Source organism: Cyprinus carpio, chromosome B9 (assembly GCF_018340385.1).
Source record: "Cyprinus carpio isolate SPL01 chromosome B9, ASM1834038v1, whole genome shotgun sequence".
Lineage (NCBI taxonomy): Eukaryota > Metazoa > Chordata > Actinopteri > Cypriniformes > Cyprinidae > Cyprinus > Cyprinus carpio.
Window position 1 is genome coordinate 5,276,883 of NC_056605.1, and position 18,979 is coordinate 5,295,861.

Below are 18,979 nucleotides of genomic sequence, written 5' to 3' on the forward strand. Positions count from 1 at the left end.
ATTTCTTTATCTCATCAAGGTAGGCTTTGGTAACACTGCAGCCAATTTTAGTTGTGTACACACTTGCCAGAGCTTGAACGTAGTATTTTACATCTGGATTGTCCTTAAGTTTGTGTGTGTAGGGCAGAAGAGGGGCTAAGGCTTAAATAGCAATGCCATCTTGATACTCAATAATCAGGTTTTTATAAAACTCTGAGTTAATGTCAGTAACTGGGACAAGTCTCATGGAGCCATACTTCTTAAGGAAGTCTATGATCTCCTCATCTTCTAGTGATTCAAGCAAACCACTCACCATTACTGCATTGGGGACTTTAATACCTGAGCTCGTTATGAACTCCATGTTTGGTAAAGAGTGATCTATAAACGTGACAAATAACTTACACACTTGAAAATAGTTTCACACCATGTAATGTGGTTCACTGCTAACACATAACCAGACTCCTGGCTGGCTCGCCACTTGTAACCCGTGTCTCAGGTTAATGTAACTGATAACTAATTTAAGTAGTAAAGAATTAAAGCTGGGCTAATATCAGAAACTCTAGGTACGACTAAGGAGCCTGAAATAGTGAAAGGTCAGCAGAGAACAGACAACACAAAACAGGTAAATTTGAGAAATGTATTAAACAAAATGAATGGTAGTTATTTACATTCCCTGCCTACCTAAGCCGGCTTCCTGAGTGCACAGTGCACAATAAACCCAAAATAAACAACCTCAAATAAAAAAAGAGAGTCCATAAAAGTTCTTGGTGTGTGTGTGTGTGTGTTTCTTGGAGTATGTATGTTCTTTTCGCTACCCGGGTAGGTTTACATGTGTTCTTATCTGTATTTTAAATGAAGGCACAGGATGATGATGGTTCCAAAGATGCCACGGCTGGCCACACCAGGCTCTTGGTCCGATCACTTCTGCGGTTGGCTCGCCACTGACCACCAGGGTCAGATTCAGATGGTCTATCCCTTTCTTAAACCAATCGGAGGTATCTTGAGAAGCTCGCTGTCATGCGTCTTAACTCTCTCTCACACAGCTTTCAACCAGTCCTTGTTGCTTTCTAGCAGCGTCTTCACCGGAAGAAAGGCGTGTTTTTTATTTAATAGTAAATCTGCTGGGGTTTACGCGCCACTCACAGGCAGAGTAAAGAGTTGCACTCCAGTAACCTTGTGCGGGTTACACAATGGTATACGAGCAACCAGTTGGAGCAGGAGAAATGGCCAGGAATTGAGATCTAAATGACTTTGCAAAATACCACAGGACACCTTCAATCCATAACTCGGCGGTCAGTGCTGTTTTGGCAGTGCAAAGAGGACCAACAGCATATTGGACACAGAAGACATGGGCTACTGCTGCTGCAGAGGAAGGAGTTGCTGCTACAGGAGACTATCATCAAACAGGAAATAAAGATATGTGGGTTGAAACCACAACTGGTGCTGAATGGATTATCAAAGACCAGTGTATATGTGCACACAGATACTGGAAACCCTATTGAGGGTCTATTTGGTCATGATCTGTGTAGCTAACTGTATTTTTGTATGCTAACTATATATACTGGACTCTGTTCTTGATGGCACCACTGCTTAGACACTTGTGTCTTTTGTGTGGTAGATCCAGCAGTATGAGATGAAGGGGGAGAAGAGAGGAGTCTGTCTGATCATCAACAACTGTGACTTTGACAACTGTGGACTACGGAACAGAGACGGAACAGACATTGACAAAAGTTAGTGTATAAAACAAAGACTTTTTGTAAATCCCTAATTGGGAAATTTAATGGAAAAAAAACACATCCAAAACCACCTCAGTGAGGAAAAAAATGCACTAATGCACACTTTTGCACTGCAGAGAAATCTGCCCAACCAGTTAGAGTCATGCTTATGGTCACGTGCACAAAGCCGTTGCTGTTACATAATACTTGTGTCCATTTTTGTCCACACAGAAAGTCTGGAGGTTGTGTTCCAGTGGTTGGGCTTTGAGGTCCTGACTGAACGGAACTGTGATCGCCATCAGATTCTGCAGGTGCTGAGGGACCTGGCTGCTCGTGACCACACGTCAGCGGATTGCGTGGTGTGCTGTGTGCTGAGCCACGGAAAAATAAAAGGCATTGTCGGGGTTGATGGACAGATTGTCACCTATAGGGAGCTGATAGAGACCCTGAGTCCAAGTCAATGTCCCACTCTCTTCGAAAAACCCAAACTGTTCTTCATTCAGGCCTGTAGGGGTACCGACGATCAGCCAGCAGCATTTCCTCAAATTTTCCCAGATGATGAAGTCATGCCAGTCAGCGATTCAGCTGTACCCAGAGACTCCATACCTAAGATGGCAGACTACCTATTAGCCATGTCCACTGTACCGCATTACGTCTCATACAGGGAAAAAGACCATGGAACCTGGTTTATACAGTCCCTCTGCCACAACTTGAAACTGCTGGTGCCAAGGTGAGCAAGTCTTTCTATCAGGTTTTCCTCACTGGGGGGTGAAAATGAGACTTTGAGGGACTGTTGCGTAGTCTGTGATGGACAGATTATTGATAGCTGGTCTGTGTGGTACTGTAATTACAGTACATCAGTCAGGACATGCAAATGTTCATTCAACGACCTCAAATGTGGCTTATCATCTGAAACATGTAAGTAGTAACATCCTTACATGGCCTCTCGCTCTAACATTAACCTAAAAAATATTTACGTTATTTGAGTGTTTGTGTGGCGCGTGGAAGCTGAACAGTCCTTTTTGGTCCTAAAGATAAGTAATACATCTTTTGAATCTACTTTAATCTGTGTGCACTCATAATAACAACAAAACGTTGTGCTTTTGTAAAATAATGAAAGCAAACAGGCTGCACTTTCTGCTGTCTCGGTCTCTGTGAGCTTGAGCGCATTAAAAAAATGTTTTAAAAACCAATCTGAAACTTCATGCTTGCCTCACAGACATGAAAAAAAAATAGAAAGTGAAATGTCTACAGATTACTGATAACTGACATTGATGTGCGGCGCTGTTTGTAAAAGTTTAAATTCTTTTAACTTGACGCGGCATCTTAAAAACATGGCGCTTATGTGTAAGATGCTGCAAAAGATGCGAGATGCGCATGTAACAGGCATATATATATATATATATATATATATATGTATATATATATATATATATTGTTTGCGCATGTTTACATAGAAACAATGTGAAAGTAGCACAATGAAATGGACAAACGCATTCTGTTTGAACAGCTCCTTACAACCTAAAGTGGATCTAAAGGTGCCCAGGGCACCGCTGTGTCATAATCCAGCCCTGTAAAAGTTTTTTCAGAAAGGCGTTTTTTTCAGCTGAACAATTTGGTACACTGTACTGTGTTTGGGGAAAGTGCGCCGTCTTACTCAACAGAGAACTTTCTGAACTATTTCCTTATATTTACACAAATGAATCTCTTTGTACTGTATTTGCATGTTTCTCTATGCATGGATGATGAAATGCTCTACTAAATTTGCCAAAAAGTGCAGAGGACACTGTGTGGATTACTGCAGTCCACTCAACTAGAACTTCCAGTTGGATAGATTAACTAAAAGTATTTTCAGCCACATTTATGAACACATTTTTATGTCTTTCTTTAATCATTGGCTGAATTTGGCTCACTAGCATTCTGCTCTTATAATTTCTGTCATATATTTTAGAATGAATGACTCTTATGAGCTGTTCTTTTTAATGAATCACACAAAGGAGGGACTGGGTGAATGGGGTTTCCCCCCTGTCTGCATCTGTAATTGTGTCCTGATTTGACCCTAGAGGTTGGTTGGATCTCTGATCGTGTGTCTCTGTCTTATGTGCATGTAGGGGTGTCGATCTACTCTCCATTCTGACGCAGGTGAATAGCGATTGGAGCAAAAAGACGGACAAAAGCGGTTTGAGGAAGCAGATGCCACAGCCAGAGTTCACCCTCACCAAGAGAAAACTCGCACGCCCCTTCCATAATGTCCTGCTACAGTTCATGATACCTCTCAAACACATCAGCATGGACAGACACACAGATGTTCATCAGCAATGTTTACATGACCTGTGATGTGATGATTATGTGATGATTGTAAATCATCTTCCGTAACAAACAGAATATTTTAGATGTTTTATGTAATAAACAGTGTAAGAAACTATAGTCTGCTCCGGCCCAGCTTCCACTCCACAATATGTTTTATCATGCCAACAGTTATGTTGTTTGTAGACCATTTGGGATGATCACATCCTGAGCAAATGGTGACCAATTAATAAACACTGAGAAACAAAGGGGTGTCAGAAGTTAATTAACATACAGACTACAGCTGTAAGGACAGGAGCAACTCCATTTACATGAAGGGTAGTAAACTCTAAGTGTATAAATTGTTTGAGCTTTGGATGTTGGTGGTTCCTTCCGACTCTGCTGAACCCAAGGTACTACATGTACTTTGTCACTGCTATGCTGCAATAAACATCTTCTTCGAGATCTTCAACATCCTCATCATTTTTTCTCACATTGCTGAGCCACCAAGCGGGGGGGATTTCCAAAAAGCAGGGAAAGGTAAGAAAAGCGGTCTTTTTGCTGGTTTTGTCAGGAAACCCCCTCGTTTTAAAAAATCTAGAAAATAAATTATAAGGATAGAAGAGAATTTAGTTTATTCAGTATTAGCAGGAGGAGTTCTTAAGCCTATTCTGTACAATTCTGTTTAAAATTCTAACGGAACTGAATTAACCCGTCATAGTGTGGTAGCATAGTTGTATTGGAATTGTTGTTTCTAAAGTAACTGAAGCAAAGTGCTTAAGTCAGAGTTTCTAAAGTAACTGAAAAGGGTTGTTGGTATGTTAAAGTAATTGAAGCAGAGTTGTATTAGACCTATTGTTTCTAAAGCAACTAAAACAGAGTTGAAAGTTTCTAACGTAATTGAAACAGAGTTAGTTGTTGTGATAATTCTGATGAAATTCTAAAGTAAATGAATCGACCCGATGCAGTGTGGTCACAGAGTTATTTCATAACTGTTGTGTTTATAGTGTAGTGAGTCCGACGCACCGTGACTCTGTGAAGTTTAAAGCCTGAAAACCGTGTTGATTTGCTGACGTACTATGGCTAAGTAAACTGTTTTAAAAATATAACATAAACCCCAAAGTAATGTGGTTTTGTCCTGTGAAAGTGTTACATTTTTAACAGTTTAGTGTAGTGAAGTGTAAGGCCCGAAGGAGTGTGGCCGTGTCCAGAGAAGTGAAAAATTTGGTTTAGCGTATAGTGTGGCTGTTGTATTCATTTGCATCCAAAGCACAGGAGCTGTGAATAATTAGACTAACAGGTATCTTAAAGTAACTAGATAATGTTCAGTCAGTGAAGGAATGAAGCCTATTGAATTGCTGAAGACAGTTTAATAAATGCCTAAAAACAAAGAGGGAAAAGTTGCTAATGCACTTCAAGCTCTTTTTGCCAAATACAAGGTAACTAAGAAAAGTTTAGAAGAAATGAAAATTGAAAACAAGTTGCGAAATTCTCAAGTCAGTGGCTATGTCATATCATTGAGAAATTGTGAGGCTGAAGAGGTCGTTTTGAAGGAACAGTTAGTCTGAAACAGAGAGGGAAACATTTAGATGTTTGTATGAAGGGACGGCTAGACAGTTGGTACATGCCCAATCCAAATCTGAATATGATGACAAGAACTGCAAGGAAGCTTTTAGTCAACGACATAATTATTCAGACGATTCTGTGAGATTCCCAATAGCACCAGTGCAAACAAGACAGAATGGAAATGAGAGAGTTCTTGATCACAGAAATGAAAATGGCCAAGCTGTTAGACAACTGTCTTTTATGGACTTGTCAAAGTCTTGTTACAGCAGTGGGTACTTTTGACCCTGATAACATGGATCCTGTAGAGTTTTTGTCAAAACTGGAGAAGGCAGTGGATGTTTATAGTGCGTCAGACGAAGATGCTTGTAGACTTCTTATGATCTGCATCCCTCGCTCATTAACTAGTGCTCTCTCACCAGAAGTTTGTGACAAAAGAGCAGACAAAGGTGCAAGGAGAGACGCTCTACTTAAACTTGCTGAGACTAATTTGGTTAACTTGAGAAAGACAACTGAGGTGATAATGCAAATTCGAGAGCATCATAGCGTGTCAGACGAAGATGAAATGTGTTAACAGCATTGATATTTAAATACAATTTATGAGAAATGATTTAATTGCATTCTGTAATAAAATTTCTGTAACTGATGTTTTAAATGTGAAAAGATTCTTGTGGGGAAAGGGGGGTGGGCAACCACTTATTTTTGATTTTTTTTTTTTTTTTTTTTTTTTTTTTCAGGTGTAAACATTGAGATGTTTGTTTGAAAGGTATAACCTCCTGGAGAGTGATGATCCGTCCATTTGAAGGACAAGAAGTCCAGCAGAACTAGTGGAGCCAGGGGACTTCCACAGGAAAAAGGACTTCTTAAAGAACAGCGTGATCATCAGAACTGGACATCCAGAGATTTCCAGACCTACAAGATTCAGAACTCCAAGCCTAAAAGATCTAGAACCCCTGAGACCCACCATGGCATGGATGGACCTGACGGAACTTCACAAACTACAACAACAGCAATGACTGCTTCTTCGAGAAGGACTTTTCCAAATTGAAATGAATGGACAATGGAAAAGAGAAAAAAGAGATCAAACCATTTTCAGAGACTGTGGACAGCAGTCTTATCACCGAGATGGAAAACAAGAAATGAGAAATGCACAAAGACAGACTCTGTGTACATGACACCAGAAAGAGACAAACATATGCAAACTGTAAATGCAGAACACTGTCTACTGAATGCACACATGAGGACAAAGGACTTCCACACTGAGAGAATGGGCACAATGCAAGAGACAAAATGAAACACACACACACACACACACACACACACACACACACACACACACACACACACACACACTGTGTTGCCTGTTGATTGATGTTTTTGCTCCTTTGGCCCTTGGCTATGTTTGTACTGTCATAATGTTTAGTACATTTAGAAAATCCCTTTTGCTATGATGGTTCTCAAGTTATGGTTCATGAGATCTTTAACATCCTCATCATTTTTTCTTACAACAAGTAGTTGTTTTAAAATCATCGTGGCAATAATACACAGTGTGCACAAGCCTCAGATGAGCACAATACAATCTATGCAGTTTACATTAAACTTGAATGGATTTTTCATGCTGTCCTTAGGCAGGACACGAGCACATATTGCACACACGGGGATGTGTTGAATAGATCTGACAGCTACTGTACATACAAATAGAATAAATGTCTTGTTTTTGTTGACTTTCTTTCGTAAGGATCTGTTCACAAGTTTTCAGTAACGTGTTTTGTTACAGGTCACAGATGGATGATATAGTCTTATTGTTTAATACAGGACATTGTTTAATCCTGCACAATCATGAAGTGTAAATAGAATATTAAATCACCCCAAAACAATGCTGTTTATGTTTCTGCTGGGGAAAAGGCTATGATTGCACTTGTGTGTATCTGTCCGAGAGGCGCAATGCTCTTATATTTGATGATAAAAGCACTTTTGTGAGCTGCTCTGCGTAGTTTCCACACAAGAGGGGACTGTTGCAACTAGCAGTTTATTGGCCTGTTACTGCTGTTTATTGCCCTCTGCACTCAAAACAAATACAATTAAAATTGTATGGTGTCCTAGGCCTACTTATAATTCATGAGATATTTAATTGGAGTAATCAGAGCTGGGTAGTAACTGATTACATGTAATCAGGATTAAATAATCAGATTGGAAAAAATAAAAGAGTACTTGTGATTTGATTAAACTGCATTTAATCATAATCAGACTACAGTTACTTTTTTTATTGATTACATATTATTCACATAATAGCAATACATTGTTCATCATTCATTGATTCTCCCGGATTCCTTATTTTCATTTTTTACATTTTCATTTCTAAAGTAGTCTACCATTTATTTACACTCAGAAAGTCTTCCAGTTTTGTCGACATTCACACTAAGACCAGCCACTAGTCAGGTGTCTACACAGCATTACAAAAAATAAATCATTTCAGGTTGAAGAAGTGTTTCAACACTGCATCATACTGACAAACGCATTCATTTTTATTTGAATTATCACTTTTAATAGTTATTTAACCATATCAGCCTACTGTCTTTGCAAGGCTTTTGTCTTTCAAACACATTAAAATGGACAAATTTACTAAATTTTTTTCATGTAATGCATGGATTCTCATGGATTTTGTCATTGAAATTCTTTCACCTAATATATTTACTTGAACCCCCCTGAGATTTTAAAATAAATATTGTATTAATTAAATTAAGTATCTGACATTGGTTAATAATCACATTACATCATGTTGTTAAATAACATATTTTCTTACTTTTTGTATTTTTATATCAATATGGTACAAGATTTTCCTACTTAAATTTGATAAATTTCAAAAGTAAACTAAAAGTAATCAAAAAGTATTTACTGTACTTCATTCAAAGACAGCTGACCAATGACCATTTGAGAGATTTTGTTTTATTTAATGTTTAAGTGTGACAGTCTGTATGATGTTAGCCAACTAGTGCAATGAGAATCTTCATTTTATTGTGCCAAAATAAATAAACCTTAAATCAGAATTGGATGCAACCATAGACTGTTAAAAAAAAAGGTACAACCAATCCCAAAAGCGTACGAATGGTGGAGCCAGAGATCGTCTTATCAAAAGAGGACATGCCAGACTCATGACATGACTGGCTGTCAAAACCACAGATATACACATCTATGTTCAGAATGATCAAGATAGCAGAGAAGTCAAAGGGGTGTGCCTTAAAATTAACCACACGTGTCGCAATATCACCCCGGACTTCTACTTGTTATGCACTCTAAAATGAACACGTCCTGCCAAAACCTGTTAAAGATCAACGGACAGTCAGTCTATATACTGTGGACAAAAGCAGTGTATTCAGCGTGCTGACGTGTCTCCTTTATTGACTTTCATTCAAGAGAAACACATTATATTCTCCGCAGCGTTACACATCATCACAGAGGCTTTCGCTTGTAGGAGGGGCTTGGCGCAGCACTGCTTGTAAGGCGGGGCTTATAGTCAGAATACTCGAATACTATTGGCCAGTGCTCTTGCCAATCCACAGAAGCGGCATACTCCAGCAATAATGGCCGATTTTCAGTAAGGAGCTCTTTATATTTTGACCTACAAGCTCTTTTTCTTTACTTTTACCCACACTAGTTTAATAACTGTTGTATGTAAACACGCACGTGTCTGTTTAATGTAACCTCTGCAGCGGTTCATTCTGAGATGGATGGCAGATCGTTTATTAAATACACTTATAGTCAGAAAGGATGTATTGTTTGTTGTAAATATGTATTTTGATTGTGTTTTGGGCTGTATTTGACCTCGCGGACCGTATCTGTGGCTCGCGCTTATCTAGCATGTTTGCATTATGTTCCATTATTATCCTGACACGCTGTTTTCGTCTCAGAGTCACAAAGGCTCCCCAGCGCTGTCAGGAGAAGACACCAGTGCAGATCCTGCACGAGCATGGCATTAAAACGGGCAGCGCGCCTGTGTACGAGCTCATCCAGGCTGATGGAGACACGCACGAGCCCTGCTTCATGTTCACTGTCACCATAGGAGACTTCACATGCAATGGTCTGATTTACATACATATTTATCTATTTAAATAACACCTAGTAAGAGTATAAATCATATAAAGTGCACACTAGTATTCTAATAGACCATATTTTGTTCTTAAAGGTCGAGGATCCACTAAAAAGGCTGCTAAACATGAAGCCGCAGAAGCCGCTTTGAAATTATTGAAGCGAGACGCCCAGCTAAAGTAAAATCCACGCTGTAGATGTGATGTGAATTATTATTATAGATCATTTCCTATAGTCATCCATGTCTTCTGAATCCTTCGCAGTGATCAGAGAGATGGTCTTTCTCCCGAAGCCGATGACACATCCAATCCTGTCGGAGTACTGCAGGTACAGCTGACCCATATGTTTTGTTTCTTATGCACAGATGGTGTTAAAAAAAAAAAGCTTATTTATCAGGCTAGACCTGCCAATGTGCATGTGCAGAACTAAGAGCGTGTCTCAAAACAATCATGCTGCATCTGAAATCAAGTACTTACTTTCATACTATATAGCCTCCTGAGACCCTGCATCCTCATATGAGGACATTATATTTTAGTGAATTTCTCTGAGACTACACATGCCACCTTTAGGTCTGGATGTCCCGTACAGAGCTCATTCAGGGCTTTACAGAGATACTAAATGTTTGGATGTTTCACCATGACCACTCCCTCTCCTCGGCCATTAAAAATTTCTGATATTAATTTAGTGACATTATGATAATATTTTGTAACTATCATTTAAATCTGACTTATTTTTTAAACTGTGTGTCATAAATCAGCATCTCAGGAAAATGTTCTGGGGTTTCAAATCAAAATATGACTTTCTGTTACGAAACAGGATGTTGATTTCATACATGTCCTCATATGAGGACACCGGGACTAAAATCATGTTTAATAGGGAAAGAAATTATATTTCAATATCCCTATGAAATATTATGAAAATTTTGTCAATTATTTCTCCCGTTATTACACCTCTTTTTTTCATTATGTTGCCCCAAAAACACAATAATATGCAAATTAGATTTAGTTTATAGATACATTATATATAATTATATATGGCCATTTTACACACATTTTGCACACATAAAGAAAATTGGTAAATCAAATCATTCTGTTATAACATAGTTGAGAATTATTTTTATACAAAGTTTGGTAAAAGAAAAAAAAGAAAATCAGTTGTTTTTGTCTATGCATGTCTTTTTATTTTTATTTTTTAATTGAGTACTAATGTCCTCTACCAAGGACGTAGTATAACTTATGAATGAAATATCATTTTTAATTTTTTTTATTATTATTATTATTATTATTATTATTAATGCTCTAAACAATGTAATAACATGAAAAAAATAAAAAAATTTTCCTAAAATGTTTTGCTGGGTCTCAAGTGGATAGTATGTGAGTAGCATGTCTGAATTCATATGGTGTGTACTTATGCACTATTCTGTGATGTTTTGTAGTATAAATAGAGCGAGTAGTGTGTTTTCCAAATAGACAAAGTGCACTATTGCACTTAAATAACCAGAAAAAACTTGAATGTTGGACACGTTGTGCACTCAGCTGTTGAAACTTTAAATACGTCGTGGAGGAGGAGGGGTCAAGCTCTGATGATGAATGACAGAATAACCTGATAAAATTCACACACTACACAGCTGAGTACATAGTGTATGAGTACAATTATGCTGATATGTCTTGCCGTTAAGACGAACAATATGTGGGTCCGTCTGAGAGCCTGTGTGTGTTTGAATGCTGCTGTGTTGTGTCAGGAGCTGGCCATGCAGAGAGTGTGGTGTCTGCCGGAGTATGTGGTGTGTTTGGGGAATGGGAATGATTTTTTGAAGGAGTTCTCCGTCACCTGCCGTCTGGAAGGACTGGAGGAGTCAGGTGTGTTAGCTGCTCTCTCATACCGTGACGTCTCGCCGCGCTCCGAGCGCTCAGCTACTGATGCTCTGTGACGTGCTTTTGCTCCTCAGGCTCCGGCAGCTCCAAAAAGCTGGCCAGGCGTGCAGCAGCCGAACGCATGCTGGGGAAACTGCAGAGCCTGTCCGGATCTCCTGAGATCACGTGGGTGAGTGACGCTCTGGGATTCTTTCACCAAAAACGTCTAGATCCATCAGAGTTCTTAATAAGAAGCGCACCTTCTGAAAGATGCATTTACATTCAGATGTTAGTTCACACAAACATTCCTGAGAGCCTTCAGATGAGTGCAACAGAAACGACGAATACGCTTTATTTTCGGACATTGGAAAAGAAACAGCTAGACAGTGTTTCTGCACTGTAAACTCTTTATTTGAACCGGAAAATGTTTGAGATTACCTTATTAGGGGTTAACATTTTTTAACTAATTAATTGCACATATTTCTCTAATTAATTGTTATGAATCACACCTAACATTAAAGGAATAGTTCACCCATTACGATAAGAGTGCCCTACTGATCCAGGGACAGTAATTTAAAATAATTGAAAAATAATATAATAATGTTGTTTGGTCTATAATACTGTAGACGCAGCCAGTTTTGCTCATTGAAATAATTATTCATGATAACATAAATATATTTATATATAACTTTCTTATTGTATTGGAGTCTTACACACATACAGTTAATCTGAGTCGTGCATTAATTTGAGTGCTGACAGATATTATGGGAGTGGCTTGATGGAGCGCAGGAGATGCAGATAACATGATCCTGACCCTTTTCAAAGATAAATACAGCATTAAAGCCTGTACAAATACTAGAAATCGTGAATATAAATATTTGGGAATCATGTAAAATATATATATATATATATATATATATATATATATATATACATTTATGTATTTTTTTTCGCTTGGCTATTTCCTTCTAATAGTCCAGAAATTCGTCAGGTGTCTTTTTTTAATTATATGATGTCATTTTGTTGCTGTTTTGCCGCCAGCCAATCGCTGTATTGCTGATCGTGGTCCCGAGTGTCGATACATCTGCCCTTTTCGGGGAACACAAGAACATGCAGGACTCTTAGACAACTTAATCCAGATATTTTAATCAAATCCGCAAATTCGTTTGAGGAACCAAATTAGCTCAGCTCAGGTCAGTTATCACGATTAGAAGATCTGGCATCTTTCAAATCATCTCTGATTTATTAAGAAAGGTACGAAGAACAGGCCCCAGATTTTGAGAAAAGATATTTGCATAGCGACTTCAGGAAGTAAAAATGCATTACACAGCTAATATTAAGTGCGTATATTGGTATGTAATTTTCGCAGCCCTAATAAAAGATATAAATAGTTGTCTCACAATAAATATTAAAGTGGTTTATGTTTATTTCACTCGTTGTTTAGGGATTCAATTTGTCACATTGACATCAAATATTTTCATAAAGTACCCCCTGAGATTTCAGTTTTATTTTATTTCAATTAATTAGCAGTTCTGTTTATTTTAATTTTACCTTTGTATGTTTTAATTAGTGTTAGCTTTTCATCACCTTTGCGAACCCCGTTTGGTAAACCCTGGCTCAGATGATTATTGTTGTACACAATTCATGTATTAAGCATAATGCTTGTCTTTATGATGAATTTTCATAGTTTAAGTCTGGGCACGGGACAAGGACAAAACCTACACCGAATAAAATCTGCACATTAAAGTTTCAAAAGTATTTAAGCCATGATAAAAAGTTCCCAGGGTAGTTATATGACCTTCGTGTAACAAAAATAAAAATCATCCCCTGAAAAATAAAAGAGCCTGAAGTTGACCCTTAAATGAGTTGTGCTCTTATGCCATCGCATCAGTTTTTCAGCATGAGGAATGGTTTTGGAGTTGAATCACGGCTGAATGAGTCTCCGTCGAGTCCTGAGGTGTTCAGTCAGGTCAGATGTGCTCATATTTTATCCCCAGAGCCCACCGTCTCGCGTGTATGTGGAAAGCTTACGGCAGTCCACGGGGGAGAAGATTTCCCTCCTGAGGAGGACGCCGCTCAGCATCCTGAACACAGACTACATTCAGATGCTGCTGGAGATCTCTCTGGAGCTGGGCTTTCAGGTCACATACGTAGACATCGGTTGGTTCTCCTTTCTCACTTTGTGTCTTTTTGTGTTATCAGAGCTGGATATGTTTGATATTTGTGACTCTGGAGCACAAAAGCAGTCTTAAGTCGCACGTGTATATTTGTAGCAATAGCCAACAATACACTGTATGAGTCCAAATGATAGATTTTTCTTTTATGCCAAAAATCATTAGGATATTAATTAAAGATCATGTTCCATGAAGATATTTGGTAAATTTCCTAGCATAAATATCAAAACTTAATTTATGATTAGTAATATGCATTGCTAAGAAATTAATTTGTAGAAATTTAAAGGCGATTTTCTAAGCATTTATATATATTCTTTTTTTTTTGCATCCTCAGATTCCAGATTTTCAAGTAGTTGTATCTCAGCCAAATATTGTCCTATATTTCTTGCTTTTAGATGATGTGTAATTTCCCTTATGCCTGGTTTTGAGGTCCAGGGTCACTTATGTGTGTGTGTGTGTGTGTGTGTGTGTGTGTGTGTGTGTGTGTGTGTGTGTGTGTGTGTGTGTGTGTGTGTGTGCGTGCGTGTGTGTGTTTTGCAGACGAGCTGACAGTGAACGGTCAGTACCAGTGTTTAGTCGAACTGTCCACCCGGCCGGTGACGGTGTGCCACGGCACAGGGATGACCAGCAGTAACGCCCACAACACCGCAGCACATAACGCCCTGCAGTACATCAAGATGGTCGCTAGTAAACTCTGACAGCAGGTCTGGGATCAGTGTGCACATGAATTCTGACCTGCACCTCCTGATCCCACACTAGCACTGCAGCCGATGGACACCTTCTGCTGTAAGAGACCCGACTCTATGCAGTAAATAAATCCATTTCTGGGTTACCACATTGAGTTTGTTCTTGGATGTTGCAAAGCACTACATTTACAGGCATATCCATATTTACACTGAACCTCTATCTGGATTCAGTCAGATGTTTCTGTGTTTGTCACTGAAACCTGATCAGAGTCTGCATTTTAAACATCATATTACGAATATTTAGAGCGTCTGCAAAACTGCAAACACATTATCTCAGTTTGAAATGAAACAAACTTTTGCATATCGCTTCATTAACACAGTTCTCTACATTAGATACATTGTTTAAAACTAACGGCACTTGTTTCGTTTGGGAAACACTGCCTTTATAATGCTACGCTTATTTACTGATCAACATTTATACACAATTTGTTCACTTAGAAATCAAAACTCAATGATTTGAGGAAGACGTTAATTGTTTTTACCTGCTTGCATTTCATTTAATAGTGTAAATATACTTAATTTGATCACTTTGTTTCTCAAACAAAGAAAAAAACAAAACAAAAACTCTTTGAGTTTTGGTTTCTTATGAATTATAGTACATTGTCAATATATTCTGAATATGCATAGAAGTCAAGCAAGTCACCTTAATTTCTATAACACTTTATACAGTTCAGATTGTTTCAAAGCAGTGGTAACAAATTCCAGTTCAGCTGTAAAGCAGCTCTAACAAGCCAGTCGTTATACAGATCCGTTCAGTTCAGTTCAATAACTGTAACGTTCATCAACTGCATGCACACTGTATATACAGTGTATTTTTCACATACAGTTTTCACAAACGTGTGAGTTCTTCAATTAAACTCCAATGCACACTGAACAAGCAAAAGACACAAGATAGTACCTTTACTAAAAGAGTTAGGCTAGTAGCCTATATACAGTGTGCACGCGCAATTACACAAACGTTACAGTTATTGAAATAGTTTTAAGAGAAGTGTTTGATTTTATGAGATATGCTAAATGTTTTGCATGTTTTGTGTGTATAGTTTGGAGAGAAAAAAAAAACAGCCATAGTTTCAGAAATTTGGTGTAAGCAAAAAATAAGCTGCCAGTAGGGATGTAACGATTCACTGAAGTCACGATTCGATTCGATTCAAGATTTTTTTTTTTTTTTACAAAATGAGATTGAAGACAAATTATAAATTAAATGTGTCCATTTATTATTGCGTGGACAAAATACTGCATGTTTCTCTGTGAAATTGAAATATAACACTATAATAATATACTAATATAGCACTTGCATATATTATTGCTCTTTTGTTTTGATTGCTTCTGTTGTCCTCATTTGTAAGTCGCTTTGGATAAAAGCGTCTGCAAAATGACTCAATTTAAATATAATGTAAATGTAAATAACAAAACTAAATTGACATTTTAAAACAAGCCCCAAATCAAATAAACAAGTAACACAAAAAGTCTCTTCATATAAAAAAAAAGGCTTTGTCTGTGCTCTTTCCATTTAAAATTAGAGGCAACCACTGCATTTTAATCACGATCCAAACAAAGATGCTGCATACATGCAACATGAGCAGTTTTTAATCTAAATTAGATTGAATAATTAAAAAAATTTAAAGCAAAAACAGAATGATTTGACTTCAGTTTTATGAAACTATACATAAAAAATATCTGCATGAAACAGAAACAGACGAGCTGAACGAGACGCAGATTCACTCTCTGCCAGCAGGTGGAGCTTAAAGCGTTTCCTTGGTTTCTGCTGTAAACAAAGCAGCGCTGCACTTATGAACTTTAATATGTATTATACAGAGACAAGAGGAAAAGAAAAAATACCATCTAAACTTTTCTAAAGACAGTTAGTTCCCCTCAGACATGCATTCATATAAACTCCTCCCCCTAAATGAATCACGATTTGTTTAGCATCTGGTTTTTAGGGTGAACCAAACTTATCATGTCATTGATCACGTGTCATATAATGCTTGTCATTTTTCCCCCCAAGCTTCACTACACGCTATGTAACGTAGTAGCAACCTCTGGGCCCTATGCGCTCTGTCAGCCTTTCTCATCCCGTGTCTATCTGAGGATTTCAATCCAGCACTCTTTTATTATAATACATTCTGAAAGCTGATACTGAAAGCATTAATAGTTAACTCTTACAATGATTACATGTAGGAGGTAGGCCAATATAATTTTATATTATAAGCATCGAGTGAGTTATGCACAGCCATGTTTGCTCCGTTTATCTTCCCTTTCTCTCATTTTTACCACCAAATTGATCAACATGCCTCCCAGGTCCCAGCAGGGAGCACCTGTGCCTGCTTGTACTGAGAAGATGGACCACATCTCATCCCTGGTCTTCAGTGATGCATCTGAGAAGGAGAGTACATGGGCAACAAAATCAGAGACCAACGGCTGGGACCAGGCAGCTTAAAGCATTTATGCAGAATATTCATACGCTGAATAAATAAGCTTTCTATTGATATATGGTTTGTTAGGTTAGGATAGGACAATATTGGCTGAGAAACAACTATTTAAAAATCCTTAGCAGTGCATATTACTAATCAAAAAGTAAGTTTTTATATATTTACGGTAGGAAGTTTACAAAATAAATTCATGGAACATGATTTTTACTTAATATCCTAATGATTTTTGGCATGCAAGAAAAAAATGATCATTTTGACCCATACAATATATTGGCTTTTGCTTTTTTTTTTTTTTTTTTTTTTTTTGAAAGCATTGAACTGCATATGTTGACGGGAGCTGGAAATTCATTCGGATTCAACATTGCATCAATGCCACTTACCTGTATGATAATTAACTGCTTTGATGGCACATCAGTCTTTTATTTGCACACCTTGCCTCCTGCTCTTATCGTCTCCAAACAAGCATATGAAAAAGCTGAAGTGAAACCGTCTTAAAATAGAAGTAGTGCAACCGTTTTGGTTGAGCAGTAACCAGAACTAAAGCCCCTTGAAACGAGTTACAAAAGCCAAAATTGTGTCTAAAATGTAAGTCACTTAATATTGATTGACATGGCTGCAAGAAGTGATGAGACCAAAACCAACACATCCAGTGCAAGTAGGCTTTGACTATTAATTTTACTGAATATTATATTATTTATCTGTTAGATTACAGAACTTTTTGAGGGATATAGATTTTTATTGATTTAACTGACACTTCATTGTTTGCAGATGTTTCAGACCCCGTATTGTTTGCAATATTGAAGTGTTGAGTTTTATTTCTATTTTAGAAAATGAACATGATTGTTCTCATAAACCAGCTGTTTCTTGTTGCAATATTTAATTAATCCCTAAAAAAATAACTGATTGCGTTAGTTACTTTTTATGGAAAGTAAGTTATGTTACTTTTGCGTTACTTTTTCCTCGTCTGGGCTTGTTTGTTTTTAATGCAAAATGTTCTATTTTTGGCAAATGCAAACCAAAAGTGAAATGAATAAGCCTCAGGCTGAAGGAAATGTAAATTCACATCTGTACAGTAGAGAGCACAACTCAAACAAACATTTCATCTGTGCTGCTATTCTGGATAAGGTTGCCAGGTTTTCACAACAAAACCCACCCAATTGCTACCTAAAAAAAACACTTTTTGTACCAGGCTGTGTAAACACATTTTTTTCTGCTGTAATATCACGTTATTGGGGTTGCTTAAACCCGCCGACATGAAAAACAACCCACGCCAACAGTGTTAAAGTACCCAGTTCCGTGGGAAAATCACAGACTTGGCAACACTGATTCTGGATTGCATGAAGAATAGGACATGGGAGAAGAAAGAGCAACACTTTCTTCTCAAAAAAATAAATAATTAAATAAAATTTAGTAGTATAGTTGAATTGGATCATCGAAGGTCAGCAGTAAAATGGGATTAAATAGAGGATATTTATGTTAACATATAATTACTGCAGGTCTGGGTCATATTCTGAGTTTGCATTTCACTGTTTTTATTCATTTTGAGGAATACTGAATTTTTTATTTTTTTTTTGCGCAAGTGAGATGAGTAAATACATGTTCATATTTAGTCTAGAACTACGTAACATCATGTTCACACAGCGCACACAACGCATCTGCACTTACTCCCGATTACTCTCAACATGGCAACACAAAAGCTGTCAGTCAATACATGAGAAAAAAATAACAGGCGTTACTTATTTGAAAAAGTAACTCATATATTTTCTTGTACATTAAAAACAATGCCTTACTTTACAAGTTACTTGAAAAAAAGTAATCTGATGTAGCTCACATTTCTTGTAATGCGTTACATCCAACACTGATACCCCCATCCCCATAGAAGAGGTGTAAGTTACTGTATGAATCAACTTTTTAATGCCTATTATTTTTGAGTTTAAAGCTCAGATAAAGAACTATGTAGCCTATCATTCTACATTTCTCAGTAAGCTTTCCTGGACAGGAAAAAAAATGTAGAATGAGTTCTGTAAGTATTTTAAGATACAGAGACTGAAGAATATTACAATTACACTTTAAAATAATAAAAATAAAGAATTGACATTGTCCAATCAATAATGTATAAATCCTGCAACTCTGTGTCAGTTTTGGACA

The 18,979-nt window shown here is 37.5% G+C and overlaps 2 protein-coding genes across 2 annotated transcripts; both read left to right on the top strand.

Moving 5' to 3' along the window:
* The first annotated feature begins 1,164 nt into the window (after positions 1-1,164).
* On the top strand, positions 1,165-4,452 carry LOC122138425 (caspase-8-like). The gene is made up of 3 exons (XM_042730705.1): positions 1,165-1,709; positions 1,926-2,424; positions 3,806-4,452. Exons 1-3 carry the CDS (start codon positions 1,613-1,615, stop codon positions 4,029-4,031), a joined length of 822 nt encoding a protein of 273 aa, XP_042586639.1. The 5' UTR covers positions 1,165-1,612; the 3' UTR covers positions 4,032-4,452.
* A 4,525-nt stretch (positions 4,453-8,977) lies between these two features.
* LOC109097397 (interferon-inducible double-stranded RNA-dependent protein kinase activator A homolog) lies at positions 8,978-14,489 on the top strand. The gene is made up of 8 exons (XM_019111037.2): positions 8,978-9,138; positions 9,452-9,621; positions 9,727-9,808; positions 9,893-9,956; positions 11,371-11,488; positions 11,578-11,672; positions 13,480-13,642; positions 14,197-14,489. Exons 1-8 carry the CDS (start codon positions 9,125-9,127, stop codon positions 14,352-14,354), a joined length of 864 nt encoding a protein of 287 aa, XP_018966582.2. The 5' UTR covers positions 8,978-9,124; the 3' UTR covers positions 14,355-14,489.
* The last annotated feature ends 4,490 nt before the right edge of the window (positions 14,490-18,979 follow it).

Coding starts and splice junctions, on each gene's coding strand:
- LOC109097397 (XM_019111037.2), top strand. Junction 9,622..9,726: donor AGGAGACTTCACATGCAATG/GTCTGATTTACA, acceptor TTGTTCTTAAAG/GTCGAGGATCCACTAAAAAG. Junction 9,809..9,892: donor AAGCGAGACGCCCAGCTAAA/GTAAAATCCACG, acceptor AATCCTTCGCAG/TGATCAGAGAGATGGTCTTT.
- LOC122138425 (XM_042730705.1), top strand. CDS start 1,613: ATGAAGGGGGAGAAGAGAGGAGTCTGTCTGATCATCAACAACTGTGAC. Junction 1,710..1,925: donor CGGAACAGACATTGACAAAA/GTTAGTGTATAA, acceptor TTGTCCACACAG/AAAGTCTGGAGGTTGTGTTC. Junction 2,425..3,805: donor TTGAAACTGCTGGTGCCAAG/GTGAGCAAGTCT, acceptor ATGTGCATGTAG/GGGTGTCGATCTACTCTCCA.